Source organism: Onychomys torridus, chromosome 4 (genome assembly GCF_903995425.1).
Source record: "Onychomys torridus chromosome 4, mOncTor1.1, whole genome shotgun sequence".
Taxonomy (NCBI): domain Eukaryota; kingdom Metazoa; phylum Chordata; class Mammalia; order Rodentia; family Cricetidae; genus Onychomys; species Onychomys torridus.
Window position 1 is genome coordinate 79,481,771 of NC_050446.1, and position 23,761 is coordinate 79,505,531.

The following is a 23,761-nucleotide window of genomic DNA, read 5'->3' on the forward strand; positions in this document are numbered from 1 at the left end:
CCCTACTAATATGTAGACTTCCTGTTAATACTTTTATTATTAGATATGTTTATTTTATATGAATGAGGATGTAGACGTACTGTGTGTGTACATTGCCCACAGAGGTCAGAAGAGGGCATTGGGTCCTCTGAGACCAGAGTTACAGATGGTTGTGAGCCACCGTGTAGGTGCTGGGACCTAAACCCATGTCCTCCACAAGAGCAACAAGTGCTTTTAACTGCTGAGCATCTCTCCAGCCCCAGTACTTCCTTACATAAATATATTACTGTCATATCCTCTAAATCCTATGATTTTCTATATAAATTCAACGTAATAATGTAAATCAACTCTCCTTAAGGACTCATCTAGTCCTTAACATCAATACATCATTTGAGTAATGGTTTTTTGACACATACGAGTATAAAATTTTTATTAAGTACAACTTCATATTTAGACATCCAAGCTAAAAATATCTTTAGGCTACATAATTTGTCCTTAAAATACAGAGTGCACATACACACGGACATTAGAAGTTCAGTCTCCAAAATACTCATTGAAGATATCTGGATGAGTCCTATGGAACTGGCCTAGCAGTTTCTTCTTCTCTCTGGCAGAGAGTTTTGAATCCTCATCAATAGTCTTTAGTAAGTTCAACAGTTCGTCTTTGGTTCTCTTCTGTGTGCTGCCTGAATAGTCACCTTCATCAAGTCTCTGGCAATAAATGTAGCCTTCAGGTCCAAAAGCAAGAAGCTGCAGTTAATGACTCTATTCCCACATTTAACTAGAAAAAGCACACAGTAGTTTCTTTTCTTTTCCTTTGACATTCTATAAAATAAATCAAAGAGGATAGCAAGAATAACCCTGATCAAGGTTTATTTTTTCTTTTTAAGACAGGGTTTCTCTGTATAGCCCTGGCTGCCCTGGAACTTACTTTGTAGCCCAGGCTAGCCTCAGAGAGATCCACCTGCCTCTGCCTCCCGAGTGCTGGGATTAAAGGTGTGCAGCACCACTACCCAGCAATCAAGATATGTTGTAGAATATTATTTTAAGGTATGCTGCTTTTGTTTATGTTGCATTTGTTTAACTCTGTGAAGCTGTGTTACTGTGCCTGTCTAAAACCCCTGATGGTCTAATAAAGAACTGAACGGCCAATAGCGAGGCAGCAGAAATGATAGGTGGGGCTGGCAGGCAGAATACATAGAAGGGGAAATCTGGGAGGAGAACAGAGAAAAGAGAAGTAGCCAGAGAAGGAGAACTCCAGGGGGCAGCCACCCAACCACCCATGGAATACGTGTAAGATTTACAGAAGTAAGAGAACGGGAAAAGCCCAGATACAAAAGGTAGATGGGATAATTTAAGTAAAGAAAAGCTGGCAAGAAATAAGTAGGAATATGTCTCTGTGTGTGATTTATTTGGGAGCTGGGTAGTGGGCCCCCCAAAAGAGCAAAAACAATGACAAAGATGTTTTACAATAGCCTGTAAGATGGCTCATGGGAAAGGCACTTGCCTGAGCCTCATGTTTTGAGTGCAATCCTTGTGACCCTTATAGTGGAAGCAGAGAATCAACTCCTGAACGTTGTCCTCTGACCTCCACACACAGATGACAGAGAGAGAGAGAGAGAGAGAGAGAGAGAGAGAGAGTGTGTAAATAAGGAAATGTGACTTTTAAAGGTTTTAAAATAGACAAGAAAAAGAATCTGAAGTTGTTTTAGCCCAGGAAGAACTCTACTAAGCCTAAAAAATTGAGGGGAATGTTTCAAATTATTTAGTTCAAACTAATTATAGCAAAGTACTTTCAAGCCAGCACTATGGACTTGTCTTTAGAATGATGAAACATTAAATTGGGAGTGGCTTCAAACACCTGTGATCCCAGGACTTGGAAGCTGGAGGCAGGAGGACCAGGACTCCAAGGTCATCTTTGGCTACATAGCCATGGCCAGCCTGGGCTACAATGAGCTTGTGCTTTAAATTAAAAAAAAAAAAAAAAGAAAAGAAAAGAAAAAAGAAAAAGGAAAAGAAAAAAAAAAAAAAGGACCATACAGCCCATGCAGCTAATAGTCTTAAATTACCTGTGTCTTTATTAGGATCTCTTCCATTTTGTATGGCCAGAAGCTTAACACTAACAATTTTATGCAGCGTTCCAGGAATCTTAGGAAGAAGGGACACAGGACATTATTCAAGTGCATTTAGATCTGTCACAAATAAGCATGAATAAGACTTACGGTCGGTGTCTGACCTTGAAAACATCTTTTTGGTGATCCATTAGGAAGAGTACAAGGAGATCGGTTTTGCCTTTAGATAAGTTTTTATTGTTGACAACAGCTTTGGAGAATACCCTTTTCACAAGCATCCGATTGTCACTCTGCAGGAGTAAGAACAGGCCCCATGGTACAGACTGAAAAGCTAAAGCCAGCGCTAAGAGGATAGCAAATATGGAGAGCTGCCGTCCACTGCAGCATACCGGACCATTTCCCAACAGACTTACTTCTTCCTGTAACTTAAATTCAGAAGGATGCGCTGCAACAGCCATGAAGTACAGCAGTCTTCTAAATTCTTCTCTATTTTGGGAATCCAGAAGCTTCAGAAACAGCTGAGTAGCTTCTAATGCTGTTTCTGTCTTCCCATTTACTTCAGCCGAAAGAAAACAAATGCTTCAGTGACCAAATACACCTCTACTAAGATGGACAAAACTTGTTACACTTCATGCTAAGTCATTTCCAAAACCAAAACAACCAAGTGGGAATGAAACCAGGAGAGCACCAACTCTGGCAGGCTGTCTTCTGACCTCCACACATGTGCTATGCGCGCAGGCGGACATGTGCACACACACTCTCAAAAGAGTGCAATTTCAATAAATAAAAAGCAAATGGATGACCAATACCATACAGACGGCCTGCTCTCAAATCGGCAACTGATACTCTAGGCCCTTGTCACAGACTGTCTTCGGGTGTTGAATCTGACTCTTGGCTTCTTAAATTCCCACTGTTTCCCATGAGCACACTCTGAAAGTGTACTGTGCAGAATGCTGGTAAGTGGCCTGAGAAAACTATAAGGGACTCTCTGACTTTGGTTTCAGAATCCCCGAGAAACAGCAGGACTACGCGGATCAGGAGAGCAGAGCGCTGCCCTTCTGACAGGCTGCAGGGCCAGCCGGTAACCCTCCTGAAGTGACAACTCCTCCAGAGCTTGCAGCAAACGGCAGCAGTGTCCTGAGGTAGCCTCGTTCCCACCTAACTTCAGAGTTGCTAAGGTCTCAGAGGGAACCCTAGATGTGTTCAATTCTCCTCTACAGACTAGTCCAGATCCCCTCCCAGCTTCACAGAGTTCTGTTTTGGTTCACTTTGAGGACAATTCACTTTGGTCTCTGTGGCCAGAGCTTACTCACCTAGGAGCTCCGCTATTCCGTTATGGACGTCACACAAGTGATTTAACAGAGGCTCCCTCGTGCTATAATATTTGCCAATAGCATCAAACAGAAGTTCCTTCACTAAGTCTGTTCTGTCTGGCTGCTCAGGAAAATTTCTGCTTATGTCCACAACCATCTGGTCAGGAAGATACTCCAAGCAGTCGATGGCTGCAGAGATCCATTCATCTTCCCTAGATCAAGGGGGAGGTGGGTTATTTTAAAATGCAAAGAGAACACATAGACACATAGTATCTAATTCCCAAGATATTTCATGCTTGCCACCAGGATAAAATTTTCCACACTTAAATACATTAAAATCTTTTGTTATATACCTAAATTGTGTATGACAGGTCAAAGAAATTAGCAAAATTGCATTTTCCTTGTGTGTAAAAATATCTACGTCCGGGCGGTGCTGGCGAACACCTGTAATCCCAGCACTCGGGAGGCAGAGGCAGGTGGATCTCTGTGAGTTCGAGGCCAGCCTGGTCTACAGAGCTAGTCCAGGACAGGCTCTAAAGCTACAGAGAAACCCTGTCTCGAAAAAACAAAAACAAAAACAAACAAACAAACAAAATCTACTACAGTAAGGATGTGAAGGTCATCAAAATTAAATTAAAACTTAACTTGGAACTCCCAATTGTTGTGAGATATTTATTTACACTGCATGAAGATGTGTCTATATTTTACCTTGCCTGCCTAAGATAGCTGATTAATTTAATAAAGAGCCGAATGGCCAATAACCAGGCAGGAGAGAATGGCGGTATTTCCAGGCAAAGAGAGGAACTTGGGGTTAGAATCTGGCGTGGTAGGAGATGCCAGCAAGACATGGAGGGAGTTGGTGATACAGAATGGAGGAGAGGTAAGAAGCCACGTGGCAGAATAATAGAAGCAGGTTAATTTAAGTTGTAAGAGCTAGTTGGGTACAAGCCTAAGCTAAAGGCCAAGCTTTCATAATTAGTAAGAAGTCACTGTTATTATTGGGGAGCTGGTGGTCCCAAAAGAAAATCTGACAATACCCAATCTTGATTCTCCCTAGTGCTAGTATTACAGATGTGTGATACCACTGACATCTCATTTCAGACTGACTCTTAAAGCTATAATTCTACCATACAATGTTGCTAACTTCAGAGCCACATGCATGGTGTGTTATCTCTAGCTTTAGCTAGGACAGAATACAATAAAAGACAGCATTTCAAAATAATTAAATCAATGGGTAAAATGTTCTTCTTTTTGAGATTAGGGTCTCTTGTGGCCCAGGCTGCCCTTCAACTCACTATGTAGGTAAGGATGACAGTGAACTTTTGATCCTCCTGAGTGCTTGGACCACAGGCATTTGCTACCATTATGAGGCATTGGAGATTAAACCCAGGGTTTCGTATATAGGAGGCAAACACTACCAACTGAGCTACATCCTCAGCAGAAAATGCTGTGTTCCAATAAATTTGTTATATGTCCTCTACTGCTATAGGCTTGAGACAGCTGGGTTTATAAAAAGATGAAGGCAGATTATCTTTAAGGTCATTTCTAGCACAAATTCTGAATATTTAGGTAATTATAAAAATATTTCTACCAAGCCATGGTGTTGCATGCCTTTAATCCCAGCATTCAGGAGGCAGAGACAGGCAGATCTCTATGAGTTCAAGGCCAGTGTGGTCAACGAGCTAGTTCTGGGACAAGCCAAGGCTACACAAAGAAAATTCTGTCTTGAAAAACAAAACCATCAAAATTATATGTATAATATACATATATATATATATATATATATATATATATATATATATATATTTCCACATTGCTTTAGGTTATAGAAATATAAACATGTAGAATAAACTTCCTATTATATATACAGAATTGAACAGTTAGCATGTTAAGATCAACACTTTCATGTAAGACTTTAAGCCTTAAATTTTTATTAAATTTTTTTTTTCCCAGACAGGGTTTCTCTATGTAGCCCTGGCTGTCATGGAACTCACTATGTGGACTAGGCTGGCCTGGAACACAGAGATCTACCTGCCTCTGCCTGCCTCCTGAGTGCTGGGATTAAAGGTGTGGGCCACCTCACCGGGCCCTTTAATACTATCTGTTAGCATTCAACTATTCATATTAATAGTGTGCTGAAATGCAGAGCTAGAAAGAACCAATAAAGTAAGTTGTGCTCCTTAACCACATCCATCTCCTTAACTGGACTGGAACACTGCCTATCGAGGCAAAATTCAATCAACTGAAATCACAGAAGCTATTTTAACCTTTTATAATTTTCCTCAGAAGAGTATTTCAAGTTATGAGGAACATGGAACTCATAAGATAAAACAGTCTGCTCTTAGCACTATAAGACTTAAAATCTTGAGATTTATATTCACACACACACATTCACACACACACACACACACACAGATTTTTGAGATATAGTCTCAGTATGTATGAGGCCCTGACCGGCCTCAAACAGACAAAGCTTCCTGCCTCTGTCTCCCAGGTGTGTTGGGATTACAAGTACAGGGTCTCATGCAGCCCAAGCTGGCCTCAAACTAGCTACGCAGCTGAAGGAAACCTTCAATGCTGATCCTTCTGCCCCTACTGCCTAAGTGCTAGGACACTAGGTGTGTGCCATCCCACCTACTTTTAATCAGCGCGAGGCTTGAACCCAGAGCTTTTTGCACACTGGGCAAGCACTCTACCCACAAACATACTGAAATAATTATATTATTTACACATACTGAGAGTCACCATAGGCCCTGAGAATCCCTCGGTCCAGATAGGTGGTGGTGTTGACCATGTCAGGCTGTCTCTTAGACTGAGGGACTTTAGGTACAGTCTCTTGCTGTTTGAGTAAGGAGTCAAGAAATGGAAGGTCGACAAGTTGTAGCAGACGTCCGATCGTCTCTTCTTGCCATACTTCATTAATAACTACACAGGAAAACAAAGCAGGAGGTAACAATTAACAGCTATCCCATGCTCACTGTGGGATTTGTCTAGGCAGGTCCTTAAATTGGTGGCAGAAAGGAGGTACCAGGCCACCCTTACTCATGGAGTGCTGCTTTCTTATAAGACAATCCAAGAGTTGTTTAAAGTGTAGGAGAACAGGCTCTGGACAACAGGAATTCTTGTCATTCTTTGTACTATATAAAGCAATATGTCAGAGATAAGAGATCAAGCCATACAACATGTTAATAAGGACTTTAGAAGAAAGAATGGTCCATTCAGCCTCAAAACTCATTTGAATCCATTGGCTGCGGAGTATTCCGCTCAGGCGTTCCACACAACCAGGATGGGGTGGGGTGGGGGGTGGAAATCAAAATCATCAGGCTGCATTCCATGGCCACAAGGAAGAACATAAGAATTCTATTTATGATTTTTAATTTTTCATGTATCCTAATAAAATCATAGAAAAAGGAACATCTGGGAGGATATACTGAGTAAGAATCTGCATGCAAAACATTTTAAATTTGAATATCTGCCAGCTGATGGACAAAAGTCAGTTCAAGAGTTGTAACACTGATGTGTTGTTCAAGATAATAGACTTTTGTTGAAGCTTAACATAAACAGCTTCAACACACAGCATATTCTTTCTTTGCTTAAATATTAAAATTCAAATAAAGGTTGGGAGGAAATACGGTCAACAGCTGTATCTACTGAGCTTCTATTTCTCACTGTGCATCACTAGTTCACCTTGAGGAGACAGCCTCGTAGAGATATTTAGATGAGGGGAGTCGGCAGGCTTTAGACTCAGATTTTCCCACAGGTCCTCCAAACTGTCCGACTTGATATCAGGTGACTTAAATAATGTATCTGAGTACCTAAAATAAAGTTTTAATCATGATTAGAGGGTGGCAGTGTCTAGAGAGCTCTTGTTTCAAAACCAGAACATAAATGCAAATCCTTTTCGAGTCTCTACTCAACCCAAACACACTCACTCACACTCTCTCTACTTGTTTTTGGGGGTCAGGGTCTCTTGCAGTCCAAGTGGTCTCAAACTCACTATGTAGCTGGAGCTGGCCCTGAACTCTTGAACCTCTGGCCTCCACATCCCAAATCCAGGGATTACAGATAGGTACTACTACACCCTGCTCTAAAATGCAAATACTCTAAATAGAATCTCCTGTGGACCTTTATTTAGGTGTAACTCAATGACTACAATTTTATCACCAAATTTAAAACATAACAAAAATGAGCCAGGCTTGATGGTAAAACTTTTAATTCTAGCCCTCCTGAGGCAGAGATGAGAGAATGTTGAGTTTACTGTAAGCCTGGGTTGCTATCTACACCAAGTTATGGGTCAGCTTGAGCTCCACAGTGAGACCATCTCAAAACAAACACCAAAGAAAACAAAATCCTGAAATTGGTCTTTTGTTCCTAGTTGGTATGAATATTCCTCTGTCACAGAAATATTAATGTTTCATTACCACATAGTGTTGACTACTGTAACGTACTGTACAATATTTATGTACAAAATGTCCTTTCTAAAATCGTCATAGTTGCAAATTACTATATATTTTTGGTCTCAAGGGTTCCAAACAAAGCATCAAGATGCACTTGAAGAGTGGGGAGCACGTTCTACTTTACCTTATTTCCTTGCTTCTGTCTACAGAGGTATGTTTTGTTGAGAGACTTAAAAAATATTTGAAAAGTCAATACCCAAAGGTCAGAGCTGAACCAGAGTGTCAAATTACTGTCCACAGCTTCACTTGAGCAAGAAGGAAAAGACAGGCTCTTCACTTCATAAACTCATCATGAACTCCTCACCTCCACTCATTTCAGTCACTGGTCCCACACTGTCTCTCTGGTCTCCCTTTTCCCTCCCCCATGTTTGGTTTGGTCAACCTCACCTTCCCCAGCCTGAAATACTGCTTACCTAGTTCTCCTCAACCACACAGCACCATTTCCAGCCCCAAATGGCCTTTCTAAAACATGGTTCTGTCCTGTTGAACATCTTGTGTGGCCTTCCCAACACCTATTATGACCAAGTCCCAAGTTCCTTACCATTCCAGAGCAGTGGCACACACCTGTAGGAGACGCGGGGCTTGAGCTCAGGAATTCACGAATGCCTGAGACATTTAGGGAGACCTTGTCTCAAAAATTAAAAACAAACCCCCAGACCAAAATCACACAAATCCTTTAACGTGTCACACGAAGCTCTCATTCACCATGCACACTCCGTATCCACCACTTTCTAGATCCTAAGAATGCCCTAGGAGCTGGGGTTGTCTCTACCTGCCCTTCCTTTCTCTCTGTTCTCATCCCACTTTGTATACAAATTTCCATTTTTTTACACTGTTACTATAACTTGAGACAGAAAAACAAAGTTTGTTGACTGTTCCTGCAAAATACAAGTACAAACAAATGAAGTCTAGAATGTGCCTGGTACATCAACATTTTGCTATATTTTATTAAATTTACCAGCATTTAGATTGTAGCCAAAATGATCACTTACGATCTTTTAAAAACATAGAAAAAAGTTCTGCTGATATGCCCGAGACCTCTAAGAACAGGACTCACCTGGAAGGTGAGCACACTTGGTTCTCGTGGCCTCGCTGGCTGTTCTGACTGGGTAGAGTCGTGAACCTATAGAGACTGCAGCTACTATCTTCGAAGGCAGGCTTCCTGTCTTTCCCGAAGACTCTGGTTGGGACGGCTTCAAAGACCTTGTAGTCCATGAGCGCCTGGCAGACTCTCACCACTTTGGCCCGAGGGATTTCGACATCACCAAAGAATTTGTTCTGAGTTAAGTGGGCGGAGATGACGTCCACAGCCTCGGAGCCCACGAAGCAGTCATGGTGCCGCTTTAGGTGGTACCTCCGTTTCTTCACCTCCACTTGGGTCTGAAGGGTGTTTATGATGCTGCTCCACACGTACGTGGCTCCAAACGGCTTCTGGGCCACACTGAGACCTGGAAGGTGCAAAATCAGAGAACCTGGGCATTAGCACTTTGCTCAGTTGTAATGAGGCCTAGGCAGTTCCTAGGCAGAAGGCAGGAATTTCCAAAGGCCACCATAAGGTGAAGGGCGGGTTATTGAAATACTGTTATCAGTGGCGATTTATTTAACAATCGAGTGCCTGTTGTCTACTGAATGCTGTCCTATGTGGCAGGCACAGTAGTAACAAAGTCAAGTCTGCTTTCATATTTAAAGACACGATGGGCAGACCCAAACATTATGTTTAGTCAGTGCTGAAAAGAAAACTGCTTCGGGATTGGCGGCTCAGGAGGCTGAGGCCGAAGGGTCAAAACTTTGGGACCAACCTAGGCTACCTAGTGAGACTCTGTCAAGAAAGAAAAGAGACAGACAGACACACACAGGTGGGGGTGGAGAAGCAGCAACTGAGTAAGAAGATGCTGTTTTATTACATTTATTTATTGTGTGTGTCTTCTGGGGTTCAGTCTCCAGCTCTGGAGAGACAAAATCACAAAGACCAAGACCGGAAAAACTAGGGGTCACTTTTCCAATTGCTACATCTAACAGGGACTTGAGTAAAACCAGGAAGTGAGCTGGACAGATACCAGGGGAAAGAACAGAGAACAGAAAATCCAAGGCCCAGGGGCAACTCTGCTAGGGCAGGCCGGCAAGGCCAGAGTGGCATGTCAAGGGAGCCACAGTAGGAAGTGAGATCAAGTGGGTAGATCATCTACCACCAGCTACATGCAAGATTAGCCAATTATCCAGTCTTCAAGAGCAAACCCACGAGGCAGAGAGCATCTCAAATTTGAGCTATAAAATGTATTCACAGGTTACGTGCTACTTCTAAGCATACTGAAATCATTCTGGAATTGACTCAGAGTCACACACACATTCTCTCTCACGGGCTGCAAGAACAAACTAATCTTTCTAAAGCTTCCTGTTTTGCAGGCTTCTAACTTAAATACTTAGTAAGCAGGGTAAAGTTACAACAGGAGTTTATTAACTACTGTCAAAGATACAGGTGTGCAGGGAGGAACCGGGAGGCGGCTAGGGTCGGGAAACTTTGCTCAGGATGTAAAAACAAAAAAATAAACAAAAAAATTACATGGGGGTAAAAGGGTGAACACAGAAACAAAGTGAGATTTTTGCTGGACACAAAAAAGGGAAAATGAGCTTTGAAAGTTTTCCTGTCAGGCCAGGGAGCCTCAGTGGGTGAAGTCAATTGCTGCCAAACCAAATGGCCTGCATTTAATCCCTGGAACCAACATGGCGAATTAGGAAGTTGACTCCGGAGAGTTGTCCTCTGACCTCCATGTGTATGCTCCATGGGCATGCACATGTGCACAAAATAAAAATAAAATTTAAAAACGTTTTGTTTTTTAATGTGAAAGAAGAAACTTTCCAAGCCAGCAAGATGACTCAGCAGCAGGTAAAGGTTCTTCCTCTGAGCCTGACTACTAAGTCCCCAGAACCCACAGGGTAGACGGACAGAACTGACTACCACAAATCATCCTCTGACCTACATACACATACACACACAAAGCAAATGAAATTTTGAAAAAAATTTCCCATGATATTTTTCCTTAAATGAAACACTATTTGGCAAAAACACACAGAAGAAAAGGGAAATCAAAGGGCAAGAAAATGGGCTTTGGGTTTTAAGAAGCCGATGGACCTGATCCCAGCTGCTTAGTTAATCATCCGCTCAGTACCAGGGTGCTGCTCGCCCCCTCCCTCCACCCTTTCTTTATAGTCAGTGTGTGCTCTCTGATGAGCTACACTTCTCAAGATCCTCTGAAAATTCAGCAGTCCGAATTAAGCCCCTGCTTCTGTTAAATCTACTGCTACATTTAGGTTCAGGATTCTCTGGCAGAGAAGCAGGAGAGTTACTCCTACTTCCCTTCAGAGTTTAAAAGTAAGGAATGAGGAGCCTGACCATGAAAGGAACCACTGCCTGCAGAGGAAGGAAACGCAGTGTGTGTGTGTGTGTGTGTGTGTGTGTGTGTGTGTGTGTGTGTGTGTTTGCATGTGTGCAAGGTCACACTCAGAGGCAATGAGCCTGCTGGGATCCAAGTCCAGTCCTCAGGATTGTGCAGCAGCATGCATATTGTGAGTCCCTTCTCCAGCCCCTCTTCCTGCGTTTTTAAGAGAATACACGTGATAAGAACAGAAGACGAACTCCTGAAGAACATTAAAATGCAGTTAAGGTGTTTTGTTTTTAACATTCTGTGTGTGGGCATGTGCATGCCAAGGCATGTGTGTGGAGGGAGGAAGGCAACTTACAAAACTCACTTGGTTCTCTTTCCAACATGTGCTCTCTGGGCTGGAACTCAGACCATCAGGCTTGGAGGCAAGCACTTGACTGGCTGGGCCATCTCACCTACCTTAAAACTCATTTTAATGCAATGGAGATGTAGTTGTTTTTCTGTTGTACTGGGGATTGAATTGAGGACTGTAGCACATGCTCAGCATTCACTTTGCCATCAAATACTCCCTAGGCCCATGCATTTTAAGTTCATCATTTGGGATCTACATGCTGTGCTGAAGTGTAAGGAGTACACTCAGTCACCACACTATATTACTTCAAAGCATAATTGTGTAACTGCTAGCAACTGTAGCACATGTTACTGTGAAAATTAACAGCACACATATATAAATCCCTGTTTATTTGTAGGTTTTCAACACCAAATGATGGGCAATTTATTACCTACCCATTATTATGTTAGTTCAAAATAATCAGTGAGATTGTTTCCAACTTTAAAAATTGTATTTAAAAATGAAGATAGCTGGACATGGTGGTGTATGCCTTTAATGCCAGCACTCTAGAGACAGAGGCAGGTGGATCCCTGGGAGATGGAGGCCAGCCTGGTTTGCACAGTGAGTTCCAGGCCAGACAAGGATACAGAATGAGACCCTATCTCAAAGCAAAACAAACAAAAAATACAAAAACAAAAACAAACAAACTAACTAACTAAGGTAATCCTCAATGTAGTAGAAAACCAGAGAAATACCTGTTGCCAGCCTCACAAACATTAGGTAAGCGGTTTCCAGAGTGCAGTGGAGGCAATGAGAAGCGGTAAGCTAGAACTAGACAGACAGTGGCCTAGTGTTCGCTGCCCAGCAAAGCCAGAGCTGTTGTTGCTTTGTCTGTGTGTCAGGTTTGTTGTTTGATTGGTTTTGGTTTTTGGTTTGTTTTGTTTTTTTTTTCCAAGACAAGGTTTCTCTGTGTAGCCCTGGCCAGCCTAGAACTCACTCTTTAGACCAAGTTGGTGTTGATTAAAGGAGTATGCCACCACCACCAGTCTTAATGTAGCCCAGGCTAGCCTGGCTTAATGTAGCAGCAGCTTGGTCTTGAACTGATGATCCTCTTGTCTGCCTCTCAAGTTCTGAGACTGCAGGTGGGCTTCAAATTGTTACTGTATCATTTTCAATTATACCTAACACTGGAGTACATACAGTATGTCAAACTGTGTCTTCTCTAATTTAACCCAGATACATGTCTCTGTGAAAATCAGTAATCATCCTATCTTCAGAAAACTGAGGTTCAATGTATTAAAAACTTGTCCTGGATCACACAGATAGTAATTAAATACTAGTTTTCTTAATATTTACTTATATAAGTTAATTATTAGGTTATGGGACTATAGCTCAGTTGGCAGAGTGCTTGCCTGGTATGTACATGCTGGGCTTGATACTTTGGTGGAGCAGACCTTTGTCCAAAGCTCCTTAAGATTAAGTTCTAGAGCAGCGGTTCCCAACCTTCCTAATGTGTGACCCTTTAATACAGTTCCTCATGTTGTGGTGACCCCAACCACAAAATTATTTTGTTTCTACTTCAGAACTGTAATTTTGCTACTGTTATAAATCGTAATGTAAAATGCTTTAGAGACAGAGGTTTGCCCAAAGGGCTGAAACCCACAGGTGGAGAACTGCTGTTCTAAAGGGAAGCTCCCTAATACTGAGGAAGTAGCTGGGTGGTGGTGGGGCGCAACTCTAATTACAGGCAGAATCTCTGAGTTTGAGGTCAGCCTGGTCTTTAGAGCTAGTTCCAGGACAGCCAAGGCTACACAGAGAAACCCTGTCTCAAAAAACAAAAACAACAACAACAAAAGAACTGAGGAAGTAAACCACTCAAAAGTCTCGGGAAGTCCCTGAAATTGGCCAGACTCACCAGGTTCTTCCCTCCCCATGGTTATCTAAGCACTGCGGAGACAGAGACCATCTAAGCTGGATCACGTGTGCAGTGAACTCCAGATTTCCAGCTTCTGTGAGCTGGGGTGGACTTCTGGGTTAGGGTTATAGCTGCCTCCATCCTAGCTCCTTTAAGTGATCCTCCACCCTGCAAGTAACTCTAACAAAGGCACTGGTGTCCTACAGCCTGTCTGTCCACCAGCCCACACACTGGGGAAGGCAAGAGGATCAAAAATCAAGGTCATCCTTGGATATGCAGAGAGTTTAAAGACAACCTGGGTTACCTGAGACTCAGTCTCAGGAGAAGCCAGTCACAAGATACAGGATTAAATTTCATCTTTCCTTAGGGATTCCGATTAAGTAAAACAATGAGAGAATCAAGAGATTAGGAGAAACAAATTCAACAGTTTTAAGATTAGTGAAACTTTTCTCAACGTATTTACAAATACTTGGTAGCCAGCACTCCTAAACAGAGTATTGTGAATTCTATAACATATACTATACATAGGCGGAAGACAGGAAAGTAAGTGAAGCAAAGCTGGAGAGATCAGACTGTCTTTCATATAAGTGAAACACACTTTAAGGCCAGTAATTTTCTTTTCTTTTTAAAGACAAAGTCTCAATATATTGCCCCGGCTGGTCCAGTACTCCTGGGTTCAAACGATTCTCAAGACCCAAGTAATTGGCATACAAGTGCTTTTCTCACACCCACCTGGGCTAGAGAGGGCATTAAAAACACAACACAGACCTTAAAACACTTGGGCCACAAAGTAGGTCAGTACATAAATCCTACAAAGTAAGTTGAAGTCCCTAATTTGAAATTAATAAGACGATAAGGATGCTGACCCCGAGGGGTGCACAGCACGAACAGCATGGGGCAGCGAATGCACAGGAATTGAGTCACAAGTGAGGGATAAGTTTCCCCGTATTAGCCTGCCACTGAAATGTGGGAAATCAGGAAGTTTCACGGGTTGGATAAGACTGTAGCAAAGATTAAAGAACAGGTTAGAGCAGGGTAGTCAGCACCTGTGTGCCACATAATGTTTCCAGAGTCCTCCATGCATGGTAAAAGCCAGTCCTTTCAGGTCCCCTCTGTTCTCACTGACCATTAATTCCCAAACACTGCATTCCGGGATATTTCCCCTCAAGCATCGCCACCCACAGACCCAAAGCTCATGTTCATACAGATACAGCAATACATAATGTACCTTGGACTTGACAAGCCAATGTGCCAAAACTCATGCCAGGATAACCAGTTTTCTTAAGTGGTGACTTCGCCAAGTTGACTACAGATCCCCCATTGCTGGGTAGGAACATGCTTATCACCTATCCAGACTCAAAATGAATGTCAGCAGAGTAAACTGACTTGCTGTAATTTCTACACAGAATATAGACATGAAAAGGTACACAGTGATTCTTCTGTAAGTCTAACAGTCACAAGGGACACTTCAGTCTTTCCTCAAGCCTCACTAAAACATGAGCTCAACAACTCACAAAAATTCCATCTTTTTTTGTTGTTGTTTTTTGTTTTCTGAGACAGTTTTTCTGTGTAGCCTTGGCTGTCTTGGAACTCGCTTTGTAGACCAGGCTGGCCTCGAACTCATAGAGATCCCACTGCTTCTATCACCGAAGGTTTTTGTTTTTTGTTTTTGTTTTTGTTTTTCAAGACTGAGAAATTCTACATCTTGAAGGCCAGGCACTGTGAACACTTTTAATCCAAGGTAGGCAGAGGCAGACACAGGCCGATCTCTGAGCTCCAGGACAGCCAGAGCTACAGTGAGACCCTGTATGAAAATGAAAATGAAAATAAATAAAATTCTACATCTTGAAGTTTTCTAAGATTTGGTCAGCTGTGCTCTAAAACATCCTGGCCAGGACTGGAGAGACGGCTTAGTGGTTAACTAAGCACTGGCTACTCTTCCAAAGGACCTGGGTTCAAGTTGCAGCACCTACAAGGCACCTACAACCATCTGTAACTCCAGTTCCAGGGGCCCTGACACCTTCTGGGCTGACACACACACACGTAATGCAGACTTACATGCTGGTAAAACACCCACACATATGAAATAAGAATTAAAAAGTTTAAAAACATCATGACCAAAGGAATCTATGAATCCAAAAACAGAGATTTAAGCTCTGTAGGTAAGACCCTTTGCCACCCAACTCCACAGCTGAATAATGCATTTAAGCTTGGTTTCAGGTCTACACTGCTAATTATAAGCATTTAAAGACTGAAGCTGCACTTCTTTCATTTAGATACAAACACTGACTATCAATCAAACAGAACGGCGGGTCCATAAGAAAGAAATTAGACACGGGGACACACTGAACCTTGCTGGATACAAAACCCAGAAATTAAACTAGGTATCTAACATTATAGTCCGCTGCCTTTTTGTTTTTGTTGAGACACTGACTTAGGAAGCCCAGGTTGGCCTCCCTGGCTTTCTACGTAGCTAAGGCTAGCTTGAATTCCTGATCCTCGTGCCTCCACCTCCAGAGTGAAGAGCAGGCATGAACTACCATGTCCAGGCTGCAATCCTAAGTGCTAGAGGAAATCTAGGCAAGTAAACTTTTTTGTTTTGTTTGTTTTTGCTGGAAAACAATAGTAGCTCTTTGGCAAGACTCGTCTTTCATGGATATGAGAACTCTTGTGTAGTCCTAAAAGTTTATTAACAATAAGTTTCATTTTCAAGATAACTCTGACCTTTAATCATTTATTTGAAATACTGACCATCATCATTTTTAATAATACATTTTTAATAATTAATAAAGTTATTAGCCAATAATCCCTTTAAAGCCAACTTATAAGTTAGCCATGGTGGGGCGTACTTTACTCAAAGATTACAAAGGACACACAGGATCAACCATGAAAACAGCAGTTCACCCCAGCTAAGGGAGAAGCAACTCCCTTACCAAGATGTAAACTCTCACAAGTAGACCAACACACACATTCCAAACCAGATTGTGACCAACAGGCAACATGCACATAGAACTCCTGAAGAAGACATGCTATTTCTTTGTTTTGTTTGCTCTTGAAATGGTCTCACTAAGCAGCTCTGGCTGGCCTTGAACTAACAGAGATTGCCTGCCTGCCTTGGCCTCCCAAGTGCTGGGATTAAAAAGGCGTGTGTCACCATGCCCTTATACTACTTATAAGTAAATATGCAATTACATTTTCTTTTTTCTTTCTTTTTTTTTTTTTTTTTTTTTTGTTTTTTTCAAGACAGGGTTTCTCTGTGTAACTTTGCGCCTTTCCTGGAACTCACTTGGTAGACCAGGCTGGCCTCGAACTCACAGAGATCTGCCTGGCTCTGCCTCCCTAGTGCTGGGATTAAAGGCGTGCACCACCACAGCCCGGCACAATTACATTTTCAATCTAAAGCTTTGCACTGAACTTTTTAAAAGTCATTGAAATAACTCATTTTTCCCTCCCATAAAACTTTAAGAAATAGAGCTAGTATATTTTTAAAGTTTCCTTCCAGTTATAGAAGTTCCAATTACTCAGCAGCATTTGGGCTATCTCAATATTGCTTTAACACTGGTTAATGGACACTTGTTAGTTATGGATGATTGCTAACTACTAAAAACCATTTGTGAAGGTTAACCCAATGGTTCTCAGTGGATTATTTTGCATCCTCATCAGACCTATTGGGAGATCTTTTTTATTTATCACAATGGGATGGAAGGGGCTACTGACATTTAGAAATGCTGTTAAAAGTCCTACAATGCACAGGATGGTTCCCACAACAACGGAAGTGTCAGCCGCGCCTGGGTTAGGAAACCTTGGGTTGATAAACACTATTAAGGTATGGGAACTTGTGTTAAGGCATGACACAGTGCTAGATGTTGCAGATACAGAGTAAAACAGCATGGACCTGGGATTCCCAGGGACCCGTGTTTCACTCTTGGGTCCACCCTTTACTAAAATCTAACCTCAGGCAAACTACCTAGCTCTTCTGTTGCAATCATATATGTTAATGTGACTAACTGTGTATAACAGTAATGTCCAGTTAAAACCAGGGAGGAAACCATCAGTGTCCAGAGGAGCCCAGTGAGACATGACAACTCAGTGCAATAGTTATAATATCCTGCATAGGATCATTACAGAGAAAACAGACAAAGAACACAACTAAAGAAATCTGGGAGCCGGGCAGTGGTACTGGTGGTGCATGCCTTTAATCCCAGCACTTGGGAGGCAGAGCCAGGCAGATCTCTGTGAGTTCGAGGCCAGCCTGGGCTACAAAGCGAATTCCAGGAAAGGCGCAAAGCTACACAGAGAAATCCTGTCTTGAAAAACCAAAAAAGAAATCTGGGTAAATTAGGACCGTTTTTGGTTAACAATCATCTATCAATATTTGTATATTAGTTCAGAAGGACCATACTTATAGAAGATACTCCACATGGACAGTGATGCCAAGTTCCAAAAGAAATTCAGTCAGAGACTGAAAAAACACGGGAAAAGGGGATTTAACTTCTTTTTTTTTTTTTTTTTTTTGACAGGATCTCACTATGTACCCCTGGCCAGCCTTGAACTCACAGAGCTCCACCTGCCTCTGCCTCTCTAGTGCTAAGATTAAAAGTGTGCATCACCATTAAATCATTTAGGATTTAAGATAATTTTATTTAAGAAATACAATTCCCCGTACATGGTGGCACACACCTGTAATCCTGGTACACTCAGGAGGCCGAGGGAAGAGGATGTCCAGCTTGAGGCAAGTTTGAGCTACAACAGAAAACCCTGTCTCCATAAATAAAGAAAAAGCTAGAAGACGGAAAGATGGCTTGGATGTTAAGAACACTTGCGACTCTTTCAGGACCTGGGTCCAGTTGCCAACACCCACATCTGGCAGCTCACAACCACTATAATTCAGATCCACAAGATCTGATACACTTTTTTGGCCTCTGCATGTGGCACACACAAACTTAGACACACACATACATAGTTCTCTCAACAATAACAAAACCATTGAAGGTATGGGGGTACAGTTCAGTAAAAGAATACTTGTCTAGCAAGCATGTATAAAGATCAGAATTTGATCCCCAGCACAGAAAAATTATTTTTCCACAGTAGTCTTATTTTATATTTTTTCAATTTTATTTCATTATTTTATGTGTATTAGTATTTGCCTGAATGTATGTCTGTACACCATATACATGCCTGGTGACTCCAGAGGCCAGAACGGATGTCAGATCCTGGTTCAATCCTAGCACCCATACCACAGCTCAAAGCTGTCTGTAACTCCTATTCCAGGGGACCCAGTGCCTTCTCCTGACCTCTGAAGGCACCAGTCACACATGTGGCACACAAACACACATGGCAAGCAAAACACTAATACACATAAAACAAATGTATCTAAAAGACACTTTAAAAATTACTCAGATATCAGTGGATTCTGCTGGAGTATCCACTACAGATAAGCACTGGAGGGCTCCTGTTGCAAATCACCCTCTGGAGCGATGGAATGACCATTCTACTGGCACTTGGAGGGGAACCAATCTGGTGTCGGTGTGGGCCCGGGGTTCTGCTTATGTCTTTCCTCAGGACAATAAAATTCCTCATTGGGTTTCTGAGCGCTGTGGCTGCAGCTGAAGCCCAACATGGCAGAGACCTATTGGGCCTTTCGTGAAAAACTCTCCCTTTCTGATGCCAATGGGGATTGAGAGCCCAATATGGCTAGCTTTGGCAAGCATTAATGTAAGCCTAGGAACTGCAGCCATGCGGTTGGATTCTCCAGAAGGTAATGTATGGTAACTGCTCTTTCAAGTATGTTTGAGAATGTGTCACCCAGACACCTAGGAGATTAAGGATAACACTGAAGATCACTAACCTCCATTTATTAACAGTAGCATGCCAGCTAAGCGTTTTCATTCTCACAATCCTATTCAAGCTGGAGCAGTACCTACTTCTCAGGAGTGGCTCTGTGCAACATTTTTTGGTCTCCTGAAATTCATTTAGCTCCCTTTGAAGATACCTTAAAATTTGTGAGTCTGAATGTAGCCATTATGAGACCATTAGTGAGCTGCCTGGTTCTTAGTTGTTCTTTTGCAGAGCTGCCAGCTTAAGTCATGCTGGGATCAAGAATAATGGGCCGCGGTGGTTCGTGTTCCTGGAGTTGCGTCCATGCCAATGGATACCCACATGCTCCAGAAGAGAATTTGGCATCGCTGCTGCCATTGTTGCTGTTATAACAGTGGCAACCACTGCTACTACTGTTTCTGGGATTGCCATTTCATAACTGGTTACTACAGCTAGCACAGAGGAGACCCTGGCAGCAAAGTAGCTATCACAGTTAATTACTCTTTCATTCTATTGGGCATAACAAATTTAAATCAATAGTTATATACATTTCAATTGGCCTTGAAAGTTATAAATTTACAAACTCAAGTTCCATTTGCTCTTGGGATACCATCTTACAAGGACTCCAGTTTGCAGTAAGGCTCGTTAAGGAAGGGAATGGCTCAGCTGCCTTTAGCCTACTGGCTATGAGTGGGTTAAGACTTCTGTTGGTCTTTTCTGTGTCGAACACACAGATTGTAAGCCCAGTGCCACTTAGAGATCTTTGGCAACAGTTAACTCTGCAGCTCTCACACAATTGAGCCTGTATGATAATGAGTATTCAGAGACGGGTAATACCTGGGGGGTGCTCACCAACCTAGGACAGAACACCTGTGTGGCTTGGACAGGTGTCTCCATGATGGGTAAGGTGACCTGCTGATGTCCCATGCAATCTAAGTCAGAAGCTCATTTTTTAGTAAAGTGGGGGGGACCTGTAGGTCCCTGGCTCCCGTTTTGGGTAACTGTTGCCTTGCTTGCCAACCTTGACCTTGATATCCTCCCTATGCTAATTCCCTGTGAGATTCCACCCTCCTGAATGCTTAAGGGAAGCTCCTTGTCTGTATATCCAGCATATTGGGCATTAACTGCTTAGACACAAGATTGTAAAACATCAGGAGCGGGGGTGGGGATTTAGCTCAATGGTAACAAGCGCAAGGCCTGGGGTTCAATCCTCAGCTCAAAAAAAAAAAAAAAAATCAGAAGCGAACTTCTGCCATCTGGGGTTCCCCCATTGTGTTGTAAGCCTGTATTTAAGACCTCCTTCCTCCTTCAATAAATGGCAATCGACATTAAAAAAAAAAAAAAAAAAAAAAAAAGAAGAGGGGGTCAAGAACATGATGGGGAAACCCACAGAGACAGCTGACCGGGGCTAGTTGGAGCTCACTGACTCTAGATTGACAGCTCAGGAACCTGCATGGGACCGAACTCGGCCCGCTGAATGTGGGTGACAGTTGTGTGACTTGATCTGTTTGTGGGGTCCCTGGCAGCAGGACCAGGACTTATCCCAGGTGCACGAACTGGCTTTTTAGAACCCATTCCCTGTGGTGGGATACCTTGCTCAGCCTTGATACAATGGGGAGGGGCTAGGCTCTCCTTCAACTTGGTATGCCGGACTTTGTTGACTACCATGGGAGGCCTTACCCACTCTGAGGAGTGGATGGGGATAGAGTGGGAGGGAGGTGAGGAGGCAGGAGAAGGGAAGGGATGGGGAACTTGGGTTGGTATGTAAAATGGAAAAAAATTTTTAATAAATAAACATATTTAATAAAAAAATTACTCAGAGAAATGCTTAGTAGACAATAACTGAAACTTCATGGAAACAGTAAAAGTCGAAGAGGTTTCTATTACAACCGGGCGGCTGAGGCCAAGTGGGTAACTTTCCTATACTACAGAAACGGATACAGCAACACTTTTGCTGGATAGTGCCTCTGACAGTCCAAGGTTGGTTTTCCTAGCTGGCATCAGAGAGAAGCTGACTCTGCAATACCTGGGTAAAGGCCGGCTGTGGGTACAAAATACTGACAAGAATGATTTTGACACGTGCTAAGAGAAGCATCAACACAAGCAGGAACTGGCCCCCACTTAATTCAGAGATTAATGAGAAAGCATATGGGAAGTATTCTGAGCTCCCTGGAAAAGTGACACCAGGCAAACTGGAAGACTTGGGTTACAGTATAAAGGGGTAACAAGATAACATACTACTTTCTTGTTGAGCTGTATTAAGACAGGTGTCTTAAGTTCTGGCTGAAGATTAGCATAAAACTCCTTTCTTCCTCATAAATCAGGTTCCTGCTGTGCTTATAGCCTATTGAAAGTATGAAAGAGTTACTAACCCCTGGAAAGGGGAAAGTACAAAGCTGCTCGCCAGAACACACAGAGAGGGAATGGCGCGGGACCAAAACCCTAGGCTCCCATTATCTTGCTCAGAAGGATGGTGACAGAGCAGCCCAGGCTGGAAGAGGCATAAACAAACACTGGCAAACAGGAATTCCAGCTGTCAGACCAACGAGAACAGGCAGCGGACCCCTCAGCCCGCTGTTCTTGTGCAGAGGACAGGAAGTGCTCTTCCTTTAATAAAAAACGGCTGGCCAACAGGTCAGCTCTTCCCTCCGAGAGTCTTCTAACACAGTTTTAAAACGTATTCCTCCTCGCCATCTAAAAATCATGTTCACAAATGTCCAGAGCCTAGAACTTACATTTCAACTGTGAGAAAAGACCTTCATGTTTAAGTAGGTGAATTTGGAAATCTCGTTCACCAGAGAGAGCCCAAAGCTATCATTTCAAGTGACAGACCGATCGCGAAGACTTTCAGATGAAAGCAGGATATGGTCAGTTTTTTGTTTGCTTTGGTTTTTGATACAGTCTCATCTTGTAACTCTGTCTGGCTTGGAACTTGCTGTGTAGACCAGGCTGACTCGGAATTCAGAGAACTGCCTGCCTCTGCTTCTCTGGTGCTGGGTCGAAGGGCGCGCACCAACCACTACAGCTGGCGGAGTGGACCGTTTTGTAAACTGCACTGAGAAAGCACAATTGACAAGTAGTTCTCTAGCAAAATTATCAATAACCTCTTGGAGAGTACGTGGGGCATTAATTAGTAAGTCAAATACAATAGTGGGGCCACTGAGATACTCATCTGACCTAGAAGAAGGAATCACTGTTTCACAAATTGTCATTTTACAAATGAAAAGCTTTGGTAGAGAGCCATTTTTTCCAGCTCCAGAAAGGGGGAAAGTGGTTACTTATCCAGACAAAGCCAAAGATCCCACATCATGCGATTCACCCCATTTGCAGAAGTAGAGATGTGATAGGGTCGGAATTTTAGAACGGATTCGCTGATTCAGTTCAAAGATCTAAAACCCGCCCTCAGAGATTCAATAACTTTGTCTCCCTCCCAAAGTCATGTAACTATCAGAAAGAAAAAAAGGATAAAGCGGATTCACTGAAACACTGCTTGTACAGAACGTGCTAAATTCACACAACATATGCTTCATCTTCCGAATCTGGGGAGCCACCGACCTCCGGTCCTACCATGCAGTCCGAGTTCGTGCTCCCGACGCCGGGCAGGAAGCTATCCAAAATTCCGCGCGTGTCACAAGCCAGGCTGTGGAGCCTCACCCGGGGCCCCACCGCGAGCTAAGGTCGGGAAAGTTCCTAACGTGCCGGGATCTGGCTGCGGCGGGGTCGGTGGCTCGCTGCCCACCCGTGGGGAGAAAGCGGATCCTCGCGGCCGCCCAGCCCGCGGTGCGCGCCTCCCGCCCACAGTCCCGCGCCCGCCCCGCGCTGCCGCGGCCCTCCGACCCACCCGGAGGCCTCTGCGCGTGGCTGTGCAGAGCCGACAGGTTCAGCGCCGCCGCCTTCTCCCGAACCGTGGCCATGACCGTGGCGGGACAGACACCACCGTCCACGCCGCTGCTGCCGCTCCGCAAACTGCGCGCCCGCGCCGGAGCCCCGGGTTAACTGGCCCGGCGGGGGGCGGGGCTCCAGGGCTCCGCCCCCTGAGGGCCACGTGACCCCTGGCTGGCTCCAAGGCTGCGGTCTCCGAGCTCCAAAACGCCGCAGGTCACACTCTAGGTGGGCCGTGCCCAGGTAAAAAGTACTTCTTGGGGCGCGGCCTTTCGGGTGCTCCTGGGCACTAGCCCGAGGCTAGGCCCACTGGGTCGAAACGTGTCCCTCGGAGGTCTACCCTCGCCCCACACCGAGCCTCCCTGCTGCAGGTCTCAGTGCCCTCACCTGCGAGTATTACGACCAGGTTGGCTGGGCTTTTTTAATGAGGTTTACCTGAACCGACGTTTAGGATTTGAACCATAAATGCTTCCAAGTGTGTCACGATAATAAGTGCTTGGCGTTTTTTCCATAGATCCTGGCCCTCTAAAGAGCAAACAAACAAAGCCTTATCTGGCTCAGGAGAGCAATGTCTAGAGGTCAGAGGACCGCAGCAACCAAAGATCATCGGGCTGC

The 23,761-nt window shown here is 43.5% G+C and overlaps 1 protein-coding gene across 2 annotated transcripts; it reads right to left on the reverse strand.

Moving 5' to 3' along the window:
- Positions 1-415: 415 nt before the first annotated feature.
- Positions 416-23,281, reverse strand: Depdc7 (DEP domain containing 7). Of its 2 annotated transcripts, XM_036185483.1 has the most exons (9): positions 23,106-23,281; positions 8,879-9,269; positions 7,052-7,179; positions 6,100-6,289; positions 3,365-3,576; positions 2,465-2,607; positions 2,216-2,341; positions 2,049-2,127; positions 416-707 (listed from the first exon to the last, which is right to left on the reverse strand). In XM_036185483.1, exons 1-9 carry the CDS (start codon positions 23,176-23,178, stop codon positions 514-516), a joined length of 1,536 nt encoding a protein of 511 aa, XP_036041376.1. In that variant the 5' UTR covers positions 23,179-23,281; the 3' UTR covers positions 416-513. The 2 variants fall into 2 exon arrangements, with proteins under 2 accessions (XP_036041376.1, XP_036041375.1); XM_036185482.1 differs by having other exon boundaries at positions 468-707; positions 2,216-2,607; positions 23,106-23,212.
- Between the last annotated feature and the right edge of the window lie 480 nt (positions 23,282-23,761).